This window comes from Aotus nancymaae, unplaced genomic scaffold (genome assembly GCF_030222135.1).
Source record: "Aotus nancymaae isolate 86718 unplaced genomic scaffold, 86718_ANA_hifiasm-v0.15.2.pri h1tg000032l_0, whole genome shotgun sequence".
NCBI lineage: Eukaryota > Metazoa > Chordata > Mammalia > Primates > Aotidae > Aotus > Aotus nancymaae.
The window spans coordinates 13,017,303-13,034,585 of record NW_026988445.1 but is presented as its reverse complement, the minus strand read 5'-3'; the positions used below and the strand labels follow the sequence as shown (position 1 = coordinate 13,034,585).

Below are 17,283 nucleotides of genomic sequence, written 5' to 3'. Positions count from 1 at the left end.
GGTCCTGCAGGAGCTCCATCAACTCCTGGGTCCTGCTGAATGTAGGGTAGGGGAAACAGATCCCAGAGGAAGATCCCAGAGAAAGGACCTGCTGAGCCTCTTGGAGGAGGCGAGGACCTGCCTGCAGGAATGAGTTTGCTTGCGGTCTGGCCCCAGCGTACCTGCTTCAACCTCTCGACAAGTCACCCTTTCCAAGCACCCTTTCCCTGCATTTTTATTGCTTTTCTCTTTGCCTAAATTTCCCTCCTCCATCCAGCAAACTCCTACTCATCCTCCAAGGCCCAAATCGGATACATTCTCCCGGTTGTTTCCCCTCTCTGCCACTTAGACAAAGAGAATTCTCCTTCCACTGGACTTCAGTCCTTTGCATGTATCTTCCAAGCTCATTCAACATCTATTTACTGGGCACCCACTATTACCTGGTACTGTTGTAGGTGATAGGGCTAGAGCATGGTCAAGACAGAATCCCTACCTCCAAGGCGGGATTCAGTCTCATTTTGCTCTCTCTTTCCCATCCCCAGCACTCTCTGTGTCACTGAAGGAATAAAGGGATGGGCCCTGGAAAGGGCGGGTCAGAGCTGACCTTGGTGAAGGCTGAGTCAGGCTACAGAGCCGACATGGAGTCAGGCATGTCGAGGATAAGCCTCTAAGGTTCTGGGAGATGTGACAGCCTCCCCTGTCTTTCTGTGACCACCTCCTGGAACATGCAGTCATGTGGCCCCGATGCCAGGCTCTCCAGGGAGTTAGGAGGAAAAGCCCAGATGCTCTTGGCAATAATGTGGTACCTACTGCCCTCTGGGCTCCCTAATCCCCGGAGGGGCCTGGTCAGCAAAAGCAGCCCAAGCAGGTGAGCCTGCACCTAGTCCTGATCACCCACTGTGAGGCTGGGAGCAACTCACCAGGCCTCCTCACCCACAAAATGCAGCTACCTCAGTCACGGGGTAAGGATTTGTAAGAAAGCCAACAATAGAAACAATTTGCCGAGCACCCCATGCAAAGCAACCAGACATGGGGATGAAGAGGTGAGGAGGGTGAGGGTGGCTGCTGGGACCGGGGTCTCACCTTTCCAGGCCTCCATCCTCCAGGTATCGGAATTCCGTATTGGTCCAGGTGGAAAACTTCTCTAGGATATAGGCGGCCAGGCCCACAGGAGAGTCATTCAGAGCACAGCCTGGTGTGGGGAGAAGGGAGACTCAGGCCTGGGGACCAGGGAGCTGGAGCTTCAGGTGTGAGGTGTGACACTGGCCACACGGGGCGGGGCTGTGGGCAGGAAGCCACGTTTGAACACAGGCCTGCCCTAACTCCTGGGTGCTCATGTGCCTCGCTTCCTCAACTTTCTACCTCGGCTTCCTCATCTGATAAACAGGGAGGATGCTTTCCTACTGTCTCCCAGCGCTTTGCACACTGCCTGCTCAGCTTCCCTCAAACTGAAGGGTCCATGCCTCTGCATATGGTGGGGTCCCACTGAGAAGTATATACAAGCGCTATTTTTAAAAAGGTGGGGTTCTTCAGTCTGTGCTGATTCATGAAACATGAGAAGCCACCTACAAAGGTCTAAAATAGGGGAGCAGTTACAAGTAAATATTGATATACTCATAAGCCAAAATACTGTGCAGTCATTAAAAATGGCTGAGACAGGCTGGGCATGGTGGCTCATGCCTCTAACACCAGCACTTTGGGAGGCTGAGGCGTGTGGATCACCTGAGGTCAGCCTGGCTAACACGGTGAAACCCCTTCCCTACTAAAAATACAAAAAATTAGCCAGGTGTGGTGGTGGGTGCCTGTAATCCCAGCTACTTGGGAGACTGAGGCAGGAGAATTGCTTGAACCCAGAAGGCAGAGGTTGCAGTGAGCCGAGATCGTGCCACTGCACTCCAGCCTGGGTGACAGAGTGAGACTCAGTCTCAAAAAAAAAAAAAAAATGGCTGTGACAACAACATAGATGAATCTCACAAACTTAACATTGAGCAAAAGAAGCCAGATTCAAAAGTACATACTCTGTGATTCCATTCATAGGAGGAGTTAAACAGGTACAACCAAAACCATCTCAGTCAGAAGTCAGAGCATGGTGACTGGGGACAGTGCCTGGAAGAGAGCCCCAAGGGGCATCTGGAGTGTTGGGGCCATGTCGGTGATATGGATGTACTTCCCTTGTGAAAATCCGCCACCAAAATGTTCACAAGTTCTTTTGAAGGAGAGGGAGTGTGGGGAGGGGGAGAGGTTACATGAGATTGTCTTTCATGTTTTGTACTTTTTGCATTATTAAGCTTTTTGACAATGAACATGTATTTTATAATCAGAGAAAAATACTGGTGTTATAAAGTGCCATTATGATGATTATGAGATGCCAGATGTGTCTGGGCATGGGATTGCCATGAAGACCATAAAGAACTTGGAAATGGGCAAGACGATTGCTGGGTGTCTTCTGAATGGGATCTGGGGAGTTACCAGCAGACCCTTCTGGACTTATGGGATTCTATAGGGGTCCCGTCTTTCCTTGTCGTTGAGCTACTTTGCAGTTCTGTGAACTATAGAGAACTGAGTGTAATGGAATGATTCTCGTGCATAGAGAGGCCAGTGAATTTTGTCCCATAGAGATTTAATTGATATTACTCTGTGAATGTTGACAAGTTTTGTGTCTGTTAGCAAATTAATTTCAGTGTTCCTATTTGTCTTTGAATTTTTGTTAAAATTCTACTGGTTCATCAATTTATCTTTTTGAAAAAATATTGTCCTTGAACAGGACCCTGCTGGCAGACGTGATTGCTGGACCCTCCCTCACTGCCTGGGAACTTTTTTTTTTTTTTTTTTGAGATAGAGTTTCGCTCTTGCCCAGGCTGGAATGCAATGGCACGATCTCGGCTCACCGCAACCTCTGCCTCCCAGGTGATTCTCCTGACTCAGCCTTCCGAGTAGCTGGGATTACAGACACGTGCCACTACACCTGGCTAATTTTGTATTTTTAGTAGAGACAGGGTTTCTCCATGTTGGTCAGGCTGGTCTCGAACTCCCAACCTGAGGTGATCTGCCTGCCTTGGCCTCCCAAGTGCTGGGATTACAGACATAAGCCTCCGTGCCCAGCCACTGCCTGGGAACTTCTTCCCCAAGGCTCCAGGGTACTCTCTCCCCTCTCCCCTGCAGCCCCAGAGCTGCCCACCCCCAGGCTTCTCCTACCCCACCCTCTCCATCCCCCTGCTTCTCAGTGTGGGATGTAGACTCAGGGGTGGGGGATCAGGGGTGAAAGCCACTATGAATACTGAGTCAGCTAAAGAGAGTTGCTAAATTGGCCTAGGGATCTCATGAGGGTCCATCCTCTTGATTCTATAGGAAAATGCAGTTTGAAGATCTAAAGAGCTGGGAGGTTCTTACAAGAGGCTTCCTCCTGTGGGCAGCATTGGGGTGGGGTGGTGAGATTCCCCCGAGGGTGCCTCCCCACCCCAGTGAAGCTGGTGGTGGGCAGGGCTCCCCGAGCACGCTCACCCACGGTGTCGGGCTTGGTACACTGGATGTGCATGTAGCCGCTCTCCCTCATTATGCTGTAGAAGACCTTCTCCTTGAAGGGGTACAGCAGCTCCATGTCCCTCTCGGTGTAGCCAAAAAACCTCCCGAAACGCCGTCCCAGGAGAAGGGTCAGGGTGGAGAAGTTGCTTAACACCAAACACATGTTCAGGTGCAGGCCTTTCACGTGGCTGAGGGCAGAGAGAGGGGCCCAGGTGAGGCTCCGCTGGTGTCAAGGAGAGGGGGAGGGGAGAGGTGGCGGAGGAGGAACAGGCCTGGGGCTGAGCCAGCACAGCACCAGCCCCTTTCAGCACCAGCCCCTCTGGGGAGGCCACGGGAGTTGGAGGGAGGGAGGTTGGAGGAAAATCACAGTTTCTGGGGAGTTCTGCTCAGGGCTGTCCCAGAGCTTGGTCCAGCAGAGAGGTCTAGTGCCTGACCTTCCCCTCCTCTCACAGGCCTTCTCTGCCTGGGAACCTGGCCCAGAGCCGCTACCCTGGATTATAGACAGGAGAATCCAAGTCAACGTGCCCCAGGCACCGCTGAGTGACAGGACACGTGCCCTCCCCTCACCTGCCCAGAGGTCCCCCTCTTAGAGGACACACACCCCCCACGCCCGTGAGTGACCTCACCTGGGCACCAGCTGGGCCATATTGGTGCAGATCAGGGACCCCCAGTCCCCGCCTTGAATGTAGAATTCCTGGAAGCCCAGTCGCAGCATTAGCTTGTAAAAGATCCTGGCGGTGGCCACCGTGTTGAACCCTGGCCGTGATGGGGAAAGGCACAGAGTCACAGGCAGGTTGTTCCTTGGGCCCTCTGGGTGTTCTATGAAATTTCTCAGGCCTGCCTCCCCCCAGGTGGCGATGAGGAGAGCTCTGAGGCAAGAAGGAATCCCGGAGGGGTGGCGTCTCCAGCCCTGACGGCGGTATGCCTGGGGCCGGCCTCTCAGGCCCCTCCTTTCCCAGCTTCCTCTGGCCAACTCCCTGCTCACCCTCCCGGAAGGAGAGCCTAGTGGGAACACCTGGCCCACCCTGGGTGAGGACGGGGCAGTTACGGAGCCTCTAGCAGCCCGTACCCTTCTTGGAGGATGCCTCTGAGAAGCCATAGCCAGGGATGGAAGGGCAGATGACTTCAAAAACGTGCTCATCACTCAGACCATGGTTCTTAGGGTCAGTCAGGAGTGGGATAATCTTATAAAACTCGTAGAAAGAGCCAGGCCAGCCGTGCACCATCAGCAAGGGCTTCGGGGTGCGGCCTGCGGGCAGCTGGCGGGGCTTCACATGGATGAAGTGGATGTCCAGCCCTGGAGGAACAAAGCACAGTCAGGGTGGGGGGAGAAAGAAGACCCTGTGCAGTCAGGCTCTGGCACCCCCTAGAGCCTGGATATTGAGTAATGCCACCCTTAGTGCCCCCCGCCATGGTACTGATGACAGTAATCATGGCTGACACTGGTTTCACACTCACACTGGCTCCAGATGCACCAATCTCCTCACTCAGGCTTCCCTGCAAGGGAGCTACATGACCACCTCCCAGTTTCCTCAGAGATGCCCCCTGACGCAGGGCCAGGTCTGTGCAGGCACTGCTGGGTTCCCAGGGCTCAGGACAGCTCCTGGCCCACAGCAGGGCTCCATAAATACTTGTTCAATAATTTAAAATTTGGGGGGTAGGGAGAAAAGCCCCGTATATCTAGCAATACAGGATTAATCAAGTAGATTATAGCTTGACAGTGTACTGGAGTACAATACAGTCATTTAAATGGACAGTGAAGATGTATATGTATTTAACATAGAAAACAGATCAGTAGGCCGGGCGCGGTGGCTCACACCTGTAATCCCAGCACTTTTGGAGGCTGAGGCGGGTGGATCACGAGGTCAAGAGATCGAGACCATCCTGGCCAACGTGTTGAAACCCTGTCTCTACTAAAAATACAAAAAATTAGCTGGGCGTGGTGGCACGTGCCTCTGGTCCCAGCTACTTGAGAGGCTGAGGCGGAAGAATCACTTGAATCCAGGAGGCGGAGGTTGCAGTGAGCTGAGATTGTGCCACTGCACTCCAGCCTGGTGACAGAGCAAGACTCTGTCTTAAAAAAAAAAAAGCAAAGAAAAGAAAACAGATCAGTAGATATTTCTGGGAGGTAAAAGCAAATTATCAAGTCACATCCATTATGTGACCCAGCTTTTATAAAAAGTCATGTATGCGTATACTCTAGTTATACCATGTATTGGTGAACTTTAAAAGAGGATAAACTCCAAGACTAAAAAGCAGCCAGGCACGGTGGCTCATGCCTGTAACCCCACCCAACACTTTGGGAGGCCAAGGCAGGTGGATCATGACTTCAGGAGTTTGAGAGCAGCCTGGCCAAGATGGTGAAAAATACTAAAAATCTCTACTAAAAATACAAAAATTAGCCAGGTGCGGTGGTGGATGCCTGTAATCCCAACTACTCAGGAGGCTGAGGCAGGAGAATCGCTTGAACCTCGGAGGTGGAAGTTGCAGTGAGCTGAGATCACGCCATTGCACTCTAGCCCGAGTGACAGAGCAAGACTCCATCTCACAAAAAAAAAAAAAAAAAAGAATGTAAAAAGCTTATCTCCTTGAGCAGTAGATTCCGGTGCTTTTACTTTCTCTTTGAGTTTTTGGTACTTTCCAATTTTTCTACAACGAACAGGTATTAAATACATAATTTTTTTCATACACATTGACAATATGTTATCTTTTTCTAATTATAAAATAACCTTTTCTTTAAAGTGGAAGACTTTTGGGTCCGATGTGGTGGCTTGCGCCTGTAATCCCAGCACTTTGGGAAGCCGAGGCGGGCAGATCGCCTGAGGTCAGGAGTTCCAGCCCAGCCTGGCCAACATGGCGAAACACCATCTCTACTAAAAATGCAAAAATTAGCCAGGTGTGGTGGTGGGCGACTGTAATCCCAGCTACTCGGAGGGCTGAGGCAGGAGAATCGCTTGAACCTGGAATCGAAGGTTGCATTGAGCCAAGATCACACCACTGCACTCCAACCTGGGTAACAGAGCAAGACTCCATCTCAAAAAAATAGGATAAATAAAGTGGAAGATTTCTTTTTCTAAGTGCAATGCTGGAAACATCATCATAGCCAAGGGCAAGTGAACGGATTCTAGTCTCCTCTGGACTGACTTGGGCCTCTGCATATCAAAAGAGAGCAGCCCCTTCCCAGGCCAGTGCCCTGGACAGCACCTGGGCCCTCATGGCACTCACAGTGAGGGCGGCTGCCATGGCCGGAACCCTCTGCCACCAGGGCTGGCGCAGTCAGCGTGGTCTAGCTAATGTTCTGCTCTGTTGTTAAAAAAATTATATACAAATAGTACGTTTACTGTAGGAAACTTAGAAAACACAGATAAGCCAAAGGGGGAAGATTCACATGGAATCCCACTCTCTGAAGACAACATGGTGTTGTCTGTCTAAACTGTATTTTGGAACAGGTTTAGATTTGCTGAAAAACTGCAGAGTCCAGAAAACTCCCATATACCTCACACCCACCAGGTTTCCTCTATTATTAACATTTTATGTTAGCATGGTACATTTATTACAATTAATGAACAACTAGGACTGAGATATTATTAACTATAAAGTCCATAGTCTGATTTCCTTAGTGTTTAAGCATTTTTTTTTTTTTTGAGATGGAGTCTCGCTCTGTCGCCCAGGCTGGAGTTCAGTGGTGCCAATCTTGGCTCACTGCAGCCTCTGCCTCCCGGGTTCAAGCAATTCTCCTGCCTCAGCCTCCTAAGTAGCTGGGATTACAGGCACACGCCACCACACCTGGCTAATTTTTGTATTTTTTGTAGAGACAGGGTTTCACCATGTTGACCAGGCTGGTCTTGGACTCCTGACCTCAGGTGATCCACCTGCCTCGGCCTTGCAAAGTGCTGGGATTATAGGTGTGAGCCACCGTGCCCAGCCTAAACTTTTTATTATATGGCGATAACACTTAATATGGATTTTAACAGATTGGTGAGTGCCCAACACCGATGGCGCTCTGCTGTACAGCACGTCTCTAGGACACATGCGGCTGGCAGGACTGAAACTCCACACGCCATCAGCAGCGCTGTTTCCCCTCTTCCCCAGCCCCGACAGCCACCCTTCTACTCTCTGCTTCTGTGAGTTTGACTATTTCAGATTCCTCATACAGGTGGAATCCTGTGGTATTCGTCCTTCTATGCTTGGCTTATTTTACCTAGCATTATTTCCTCATTTTATCCATGTTGTCACACATTGCAGGAATTCCTTTTTTTTTCTTTTGTTAGAGATGAGGTCTCACTGTGTGGCCCAGGCTGAAGTGCAGTGGCACAATCACAGTTCACGGGTAGCCTCAACCTCCCAGGCTCAAGCGATTCTCCCACTTCAGCCTCCCAAGTAGCTGGGACTACAGGTGGACAACACCATGTCTGGCTTATTTTTGTTATTTTTTTTTTGTAGAGATTGGGTCTCGCTATGTTGCCCAGGCTGGTCTGTCTCAAACTCCTGGGCTCAAGCCATCCTCCCACCTTGGCCTCTCAAAGTGCTGGGATTACTGGTGTGAGCCACCATGCCCAGCCAGGATTTCCACTTTTTATTTTTGAGACAGAGTCTTGCTGTTGTCTCCCAGGCTGGAGTGCAGTGGCGTGATCTCGGCTCACTGCAATCTCCACCTCCCAGATTCAAGTGATTCTCCTGCCTCAGCCTCCCGAATAGCTGGGAATACAGGTGTGTGTCACCACGCCTGGTTAATTTTTTGTATTTTTAGTAGAGATGGGGTTTCACCATGTTAGCCAGGATGGTCTTTATCTCTGGAAGATCCACCTGCCTCGGCCTCGGCCTCCCAAAGTGCTGGGATTATAGGTGTGAGCCACTGCGCCTGGCCAATTTCCTTTTTCTTAAAGCCTGGATAATACTGGTATCTACACACAACAAAATATTAGCCAGATTTCTTTAGTTTTACCCCTAATTGTCCATTTTCTGCTCCAGGATCCCACGTGGGACCCACACTCCGCTGAGGTGCCATGTCTCTTTAGACTTTTAAAAAAGACTTAGAGAACATAACTTTTAACAAAAATAGAACCATACATACATTCTATTTTGGAAACTCATTTTTTTAAAACTTAACAATATATCCTGGGTGTCCTTCTATGTTGCTAAATGTACTCCCATTCTAAAGTTTATTTTAGTAGGTGATCTTATCTCCCTTAGAACACACTGCATGATGTGAGATTCTTTTTAATTCAAATTCTACCACATTGTCATTCGAGTTTTAAATTAGAGAAAAAATACACATCCACACTTGTGGATGCACTGGCTCTCCCAGGACGCACGAGTAAAACACAGCTGCCACTGGCCGGCTCGGGGGCAAGACGGAGCTGCTTCTCACTGTATTCCCTTGTGTGCTTTTTACATTTTAAATATTTGAATTTTTTAAATGAAGACTTCTTAAAAATAGAGAGAGGGTCTCGCTGTTGCCTATGCTAGCCTCAAACTCCTGGCCTCCTCCTACCTCAGCCTCCCAAAGTGTTGGGATTACAGGCATGAGCCACCACGCCTGGTCAAGACATTTTTTTTTTTTTTTTGAGAGGGAGTTTAACTCTTGTTACCCAGGCTGGAGTGCAATGGCGCGATCTCGACTCACTGTAACCTCCGTTTCCCAGGTTCAAGCAATTCTCCTGCCTCAGCCTCCCAAGTAGCTGGGACTACAGACATGCGCCACCAAGTCCGGCTAATTTTTGTATTTTTAGTAGAGATGAGGTTTCACTATGTTGGCCAGGATGGTCCCAAACTCCTGACCTCAGGTGATCCGCCCACTTCAGCCTCCCAAAGTGCTGGATTACAGGCATGAGCCACTGCGCCCAGCCGAGAGCAGAGTCTGGAAGAGACATTTGTACACCCATGTTCACAGCAGCATGAGTCACCATTGCCAAGTGTCCCTCGATAGACAATGGATAAGCCAAATGTGGCTCATCCATACAATGGAATATTCTTCAGCCAAAAGAAGGAAGGACATTCTGACACATGCTACAATGTGGATGAATATCAGTGCTGAGGAGAGTATGCTTAGTCAAATAAGCTATAAACATAAAAAGACAAATACTGTATAATTCCATTTCTATCCACTACTTGAGTAGTCAAATTCATAGAGACAGAAAGAGTGGTGGTCGCCAAGGGCTAGGGGAGGGAAGAACGGGGAGTTAGCATTTAATAAGTACAGAGTTTCAGTCTGGGAAGATGAAAAAGTTCCGAAGATGGATGATGGTGACGGTTATATAACAATGTGAACATACTTAATGCTATTGAAATATATCTTAAGGTGGTTAAGATGGTAAATTTTATGTTATGTCCATTTGACTAAAATTAAAAATAAATAAAAATTTTAAAATTAATAGTATGGGTTTGATTTTCTAAAAAAGCATTTCCATATTTTTGTTTGTTTTTGAGACAGGGTCTCACTCCAAGGCCCAGGCTAGAGTGGCGCGATCTTGGCTCACTGCAACCTCTGCCTCTCAGGTTCAAGCAATTCTCCTGCCTCAGCCTCCCAAGTAGCTGGGATTACAGGTGTCTGCCACCACCTAATTTTTGTATCTTTAGTAGAGACAGGGTTTCACCGTGTTGGCCAGGCTGGTTTCGAATTCCTGACCTCAGGTGATCTGCCTGCCTCGGCCTCCCAAAGTGCTGGGATTATAGGTGTGAGCCACAGCACCTGGCCCATATTTGATTCTAAATCTTTCTGGGGTTAGAAAAATGCTTTTTCACTAAGGAAACTATTACTTCATCCCAATAATCCTGGGGTTACCTTCCCAAGAAAATTCTGAAAGATACCTTCCCTTCCTGGTGACATTGTGTGACAACCTGTGATACAGTTGGGACATGAGGCTTAGAGATGCAGACAGACAGGTCAGCATTTCATAGGATCTTGACTGACAGGATGAGCATCGTTGAACAGTCATGATGTCATGGACTCCAAAACTCCAAGAATGGGTTGAGCTGACCAGGGCCCTGCCCAGGGCTAAATCTTATCTCCATCCTTCCTCTCAAAGACTGTAACATCATTGGACTGGATGCTGTATTTCTTTGGTTTTTAAATTACACATATGTATTCCTGCCTAGCTCTAAAGATGGACAGATTTGTTGTGACTGCAATATTTTTGCATTTAGTTAGGTTACAATTTATAAGTACATCGCAGTGACCTGTAATTTGGTTCTGAATCTCCCCAACTTTATCTGACTCTAAGTCATTGTGCAAGAAGGCTGTTCTCATGACACACATCCCTCTGTGGCTGGCGTTTTGCAAACATACCTTCAATCTTAGTCTTGAAGTGAGGGTATCTGTTGAGAATCTCCACCTGCTTCTTCCAGTCAAATTCATTCCGCCAGTAGGAGATGACTTTCTTCAGATAGTTGGAGTTGAAGCCATAGTGGAAGCAGCTGTCCTCCAAAGCTGGGGTGAAACGGAACTTATCGATCCTCTGGTGTAAGTCCTAGAGCAAAATGTGGGACCCCCAAGGAGAGAGGGATGGATAGGGCAGAACACAAGAGAAAAGTTTGTTTCCAGAAAACACAGCAAACCCTGCAGCCACAAGACACTGCACTATGGTAGCAGCAAAGCAGTTTCCCACATCACTGGCTAGTCCCAAAGCGGATGCGTTCTTCCCTTCTTCCTTCTTCACTGCAGACTTTGCATTTTTCTTTTTTTTTTTTTTGGAGACAGGGTGTCACTCTGTTGCCTAGGCTGGAGTGCAGTGGTGCGATCTCAGCTCACTGCAACCTCCACCTCCCAGGTTCAAGCAATTTTTGCCTCAGCTTCCAGATTAGCTGGGATTACAGGCTGCACTACCATGCCTAGCTAATTTTTGCATTTTCAGTAGAGATGGGGTTTTGCCATGTTGGCCAAGCTGGTCTCTAACTCCTGGCTTCAAGTGATCTGTCTGGCTTGGCCTCCCAAAGTGGTGGGATTACAGGCATGAGCCACTGAGCTGAGCCCATCTTTTATTCTTTAAGTATATAAATAATACTCATGTTTAATTTGCTCAGGCTTCTCTATGGCAGGAGTTGGCAAGCTTTTTCTGTAAAGGGACAGGTAGTAAATATTTTAGGCTTTGCAGGCTGCAACGATTTTACTGTCTTCCTAGTGTGAAAGCAGCCACAGCCAATGCACAGATGAATAGGAGTGGTGCATTCCAATAAAACTTTATTTACGGACACTGAAATCTGACTCCCACATAACTTTCACATGTCACAAACTATTCTTTTGATGTTTTTCTGCTATTTAAAGAGGTAAGCACTATTCTTGGCATGGGGCTGTGCAAAAACAGGTACAGGTTACATTTGGTCTATGGGCCATGGTTTGCTGACCTGTGATATGTAACAGTGAATGATACATTATAACTCAGTTGGGATAAAAAATTAGACCAGGCCCAGTGTGGTGGCTAACACCTGTAATCCCAGCACTTTGGGAGACCGAGGCAGGTGGATCACTTGAAGTCAGGAGTTCAAGACCAGCCTGGCCAAGATGGTGAAACCCTGTCTCTACTAAAAATACAAAAATTAGCTGGGTGCAGTGGCACATGCCTGTAGTCCCAGCTACTCAGGAGAGGCTGAGGTGGGAGGATTGCTTGAGTCCAGAAGTTCTGGGCTGTAGTGTGCTGTGCCGATCGGGTGTCCGCACTAAGTTCTGCATCAATATGGTGACCTCCCGGGAGCGGGGGACTACCAGGTTGCCTAAGGAGGGGTGAACTGGCCCAGGTCGGAAATGGAGCAGGTCAAAACCCCCGTGCTGATCAGTAGTGGGATCCCACCTCTGAATAGCCACTGCACTCCAGTCTGGGCAACATAGTGAGACCCTGTCTCAAAAAAAAAAAAAAATTAGCCAGGCATGGTGGCGGGTGCCTGTAATCCCACCTACTCGGGAGGCTGAGGGAGGAGAATTGCTTGAACCTGGGAGGCAGAGGTGTCAGTGAGCCAAGATCACACCATTGCACTTCCAGCCTGGGTGACAGAGCAAGACCCTGTCTCCCAAAAAAAAAAAAGAAAAACGAAAACAAAAAACAAAAATTGCACTCCAAGAGATTGGGTGCAAGTCTCATGGGCAAGTCTCATTAGGCTAAAAGACCAGCCCCAGCGGGAGGAAGTTCATATCAGCTCATGGAGCTCTCAAGTGTCACCATTCCCAGGCTTCTTCCCGAGTGCTTTAGTTACTTCCAAACAGATTTTAGAAACCTTAGACTTCCTTAGGAGACTGATTCCCGAAAGGAGTTTTCCTCAGGGCTCAGCCTCAGCTTTAAATAGCAAGGCTGCTGCAAGCAAGTCCCACCCAGCCAGCCTCAGCCTGGTTTCTCTTGGGTTTAGCCAGCCTCTGCTTTTAAATCCCCTCCTCCTTGGAACTGTCAGGACTTTTTATCCATGCTTTTTGTGATACTTATCCTTACGCATCTTTTTTTTCTGAAACGGAGTTTTGCTCTTGTTGCCCAGGCTGGAGTGCATTGGTGTGATTTCAACTCACTGCAGCCTCTGCCTCCTGGGCTCAAGGGATTCTCCTGCCTCAGCCTCTGGAGTAGGTGGGATTATTATAGATGCCCACCACCATGCTGGCTAATTTTTTGTATTTTTAGTAGAGATGGGGTTTCACCATGTTGGCCAGGCTGGTCTTGAACTCCTGATTTCAGGTGATCCACCCGTCTTGGCCTACCAAAGTGCTGGGATTACAGGCGTCAGCCACCACACCAGGCCCATCCTTATTCATCTTTTAGTCCACTTTTCTTTGTGCACATTCCTTTTCTCATCCACTGGACTGTATACTGTTGGACAGAAGGGGCTCTCTCTTTTCCCAAGCACTCAGTGGGCCTGCACAGAGTAGGTGCTCAAAATCCACAGAATGAAAGAAAGGACTGGCAGGGCTATGCCAGGACTGCCTACCCTCCTGGTCCCCACTCAAACCTTGCTCCTCCCCAGGGCTGCATTCTCAGGTCACCCCACCTGCCCCATCACCTCCTTCCTTTCTCTATCCCTGTGCAGAGGAGGGGCAGTGGCTTTGGGGTTAGACCTGACTTTAAATTCTTCCACTTGTTAGCTAGGCCACCTTGAACCAGCTGCTTTATACCCCTGAGCTTCAGTTTCTGCAGCTGCAGGATGGGAACAACAGTCCTCACCCCGCAGGATCACCGCAGGGACCGAATGTGACCAGGATAGGCTGACACACAGCCGGTGCCTAACCAGCACCATCCCTGCCTTCTCAGTGCTTCCCACCCCTGCCCCACCCCCAAAGGGAACCTGCTCACTTTTCCCACAACCCCACTCCCAAAGCTTCAGGCAGCATAGAGGAGGTGATGACGGTTGCTTTCTGTGACTTTCGATGCAGGTAACTGGGTCTGCTGGCACCCCCTCCCCTGATTGAGCTGCTGGGCCTAGGGTAGCGAAGAAGTGGGAGGGCTGAGCACATCTCTCCAAAGCAACCTGCACGTGGTCAGCAGGGGAAGAGCAGACTGAAACACACTCCCAATCCCCTGCCCCTCCTGCCCCTGGCCTGAGACCCAACCCCAGTCTCCGAACCCTCCCCACTGCCCACCCAGGCCTGGCCCAAGGTGCCTTACGTGGATCTCCTCATCTGACGTTTCCACCTTGAAAGGGCGGATGCTCTCGTCCTCCCTGGCTGCCAGCCTTGTGCCCGGCCCCCACCACCCATCTTCAAGTGGCAAAGTTTCCTCTTTGTCCCGGGAGATGAACCAGTAGATGGCAAAGCCCAGCACTGAGGTGAGGATGATTTCTAGCCACATGGCTCCTGCAAGACCAGGGGGAGGCCATCAGCAAGAGAGCCCACCCAGCCTGGCCCGACAGCCCAGAGACTCCGATTCCCACCAGCAGGCTCTTTCCTGCTGCACTCCAACCCCGTCCCTGATTTTATTTACATTTGACCTAAGTATATATATATATGAGATACAGAAAAGTGGGAAAACAACAGGCCATGAGACATATCACCCACAATCATACTAAGCTTTGGAAACTGTTCATCATCCTGGGAAAATAAGAACCTGGGTTGGCTTCTGCATGGCCCTGGGTAGGGGGTTTTGGGAGCTGCATTTCTGAGGCCCCATGTTTTTTGCATGACTGAAAAGGCTCTGTCCATGCCCTCTGGCCTCCCTCACCCGGGGGAGAGGAGCGCCTTTCCTGAGTGGTGGCCCATGGCCCCTGCTCTGTCCCTCTTGGAGAGGGGCTTGTCCTCAGGGAAGACAAAGAGTAATGGGCAGGCCCGAGTGCTGGGACAGTAAGTTCAGTTTGGGGTGGGGGGGGGCACTGTGGGAAGCCCAGCCACGGCCACACATCTTAGCTCCGTGTGTAAGAGCTTTATTGAAACACGATTCGTATACCGTACAATTCGCCTGTTTAAAGTGTGCACTCCACTGGTTTTTAGGATGTTCACAGCCATGTGCAACCAGTCAACTGTGGAACATTTCATCAGCACAAAGAAACTCCACAGCCTTCAGCTATGGCCCCTTACTGCCCCACTCCACGCTAGGTCCTAAGCAGCCTCTAATCTACTTTCTGTGTCCACAGAGTTGCCTATTACACTTCATATCAACTCAGTTGTGTTTTAATTCCCATTTGTCTGACTCCAGTTTCTGTTCTGCTCAGAAGGGGAAGAAAGCTTAGTCTTGGCAAAGCACTATCAGGCAGATACAAGGCCGGCATTGTTATCTAGTTCCTCATTTTCCTCATTCCCAGGGAAGTAACTCACAGGCTCTTGTTGTTCAGAGTAACCTGCATGAATATGTGGGCCGTCCTCATGCCTGAGTTAGAGGAGGTTGTGCCGGATGCAGTGCAGGTAGGACCCAGGCGGAGGAGAAAGCATCGTGTCTTAGATGAGGCCCCCACAGACCACCCCGAAGCAGCACCCCTGACTCTGTCTTGGAAACCCAAGGCAGGAGCCGGTCCCTGCTGGGAACCCCACCACTTTCATGGCCTCCACTGGCTATACATCACATGTTTGGGACTCTGCTGGGGGGGTTGCAGAGGACCTGGCGTTTGCTCCTGTCAAGAGCTGCCCCTCTAAACCTACAATTGGGCCACTGGGGGTTGTTCTAAGAAATACTTGTCCACAGTGGTCCAGAGATAGAGCTCCCAACAGAAACCCACCCGGGGCGATGGCTCTCACCTTACTCCTGCGGTTCGGTAGGAAATCTAATCAGGAAAATTGGCCTAGCACCCCCCAGCTCCCCATTTCTGTCAGTGATCCCAGTGATCTCCCAGTTTCCACCCTCAGGCACTGAAGTCATCTCCGATTCTGCCCCCACACCCCATCGCCAAGTCCTGATGCCATCAGATTCAGCCCCCTCTATGCCTAGACCCCTCCCCTGGACCAGAGCCCTTATCACCCCACATGTGATTATCGAGACAGCTTTCAAGAGAGGAACCTCCACCCCCATCTCTCATAGTCACCAGCACACTTCTTAGAACTCACTACAGCCTTCTTCCTGGGACCATGCCCAGGTGTCCACACTTGAACTTCCAATACATCTCCCTCTATGGGTTGTGAAACTCTGAAGTGCCTCAAGGCCTCACTGATCAACATTTACTCAGTCCACCATGTGCTGGGGGTAGGCCTTCACTATCCCTGATGGAGACGCAGGGGATGTGTTGATGCATGTTCCGTCTGCAGCCAAGTCAGGTTGTGCCTTTCATTCCTTTCTTTTTTTTTTTTTCTTGAGACAGAGTCTCAAAGAGTACAGTGGTACGATCTCAGCTCACTGCAACTTCTGCCTCTAGGTTCAAGAAATGCTTGTGCCTCAGTCTCCTGAGTAGCTGTGATTACAGGTGCGTACCACCATCTCCTGCTAATTTTTGTATTTTTAGTAGAGATGGGATTTTACCATGTTGGCCAGGCTGGTCTCAAACACCTGACCTCAGGTTATCTGCCCATCTTGGCCTCCCAAAGTGCGGGGATTACAGGCATGAGCCACCGCGCCCGGCCCTATGGCTTTCATCTTTCAATCCCAAGGAGCAATAGTGCCTGGGTCCCAAGTACCCTGTATATGTCAGCCGATCAGATGGGCAGCTGGGACCAGCACTCCCACAATAAAAGCAAGGCAGGGAATAGCTGGAAATGAATTCCTCTTATTTTAAGGAATTCAGAAAAGAAAACACATGCATCAGCTTCTTTCATTTCCAGAAAGACCTTATGTCTCTGCCAGGAAATCCTGCCCTTTAAGAAGATGGGGAAATGTCAGCTACGAGCCCCTGCGACATGGAAAGCAGGACTAGGGGTTAGGGGCTAGGACACACATGGAGAGCGCGTGGGAGGCAGCGGAAGGCAGAGAGCAGAACCCCCAGCAGCAGGAGCAGCTGAACACACTTCACAGGGCCGCCAGATCCCACCACAATAAAACACAGTTTGGGAAGGCAGGGCTATGCCCGTCCTGGTCACTGCCTTGACCCCCAGTGCCCAGCCCTGGTCACTGCCTCAGCACAGTGAGGAGCTCCACCAATGCTTGTGCCAACTGCATAAGCACCAGAAGCTAGTGAGACACATTTTGCACGATGTTGCCAAGGAGGCTGCAAGCATAATGAACAATAAAGAGGGATCACCCTTCCCAGTCAGCTTTACAAACCACGCTCCTTACCTGAACTTCAGCCCAGAGGAAGTTCTGTCACTTCCCTCTGGGATATAAACATGCAACTTTCCCTTTTCTGGGCAGAAAGATCCCAGTGCTTTTACCTGTCCACCGGGGCTCTGCGTTCTCACCTTCTGATCACTCCTTGGGAAGGAGAGCTGTGGAGCTCTGCACCTGGCAATGCTCTAGG

At 49.7% G+C, this 17,283-nt stretch overlaps 1 protein-coding gene across 1 annotated transcript in view; it reads right to left on the bottom strand.

Annotated features, from left to right (window-relative positions):
• The window catches only part of EPHX1 (epoxide hydrolase 1), a 35,342-nt gene that overhangs the window by 2,000 nt on the left and 16,059 nt on the right, over positions 1-17,283 (bottom strand). Inside the window, exons 2-7 of the mRNA XM_012459798.3 lie at positions 14,079-14,266; positions 10,790-10,970; positions 4,571-4,798; positions 4,128-4,257; positions 3,481-3,689; positions 1,063-1,171 (exon numbers count right to left, since the gene is read on the bottom strand). Coding sequence (XP_012315221.2) covers positions 1,063-1,171; positions 3,481-3,689; positions 4,128-4,257; positions 4,571-4,798; positions 10,790-10,970; positions 14,079-14,261 — 1,040 coding nt within the window. The 5' untranslated portion in view covers positions 14,262-14,266. The remainder of the gene's footprint in view (positions 1-1,062; positions 1,172-3,480; positions 3,690-4,127; positions 4,258-4,570; positions 4,799-10,789; positions 10,971-14,078; positions 14,267-17,283) is intronic.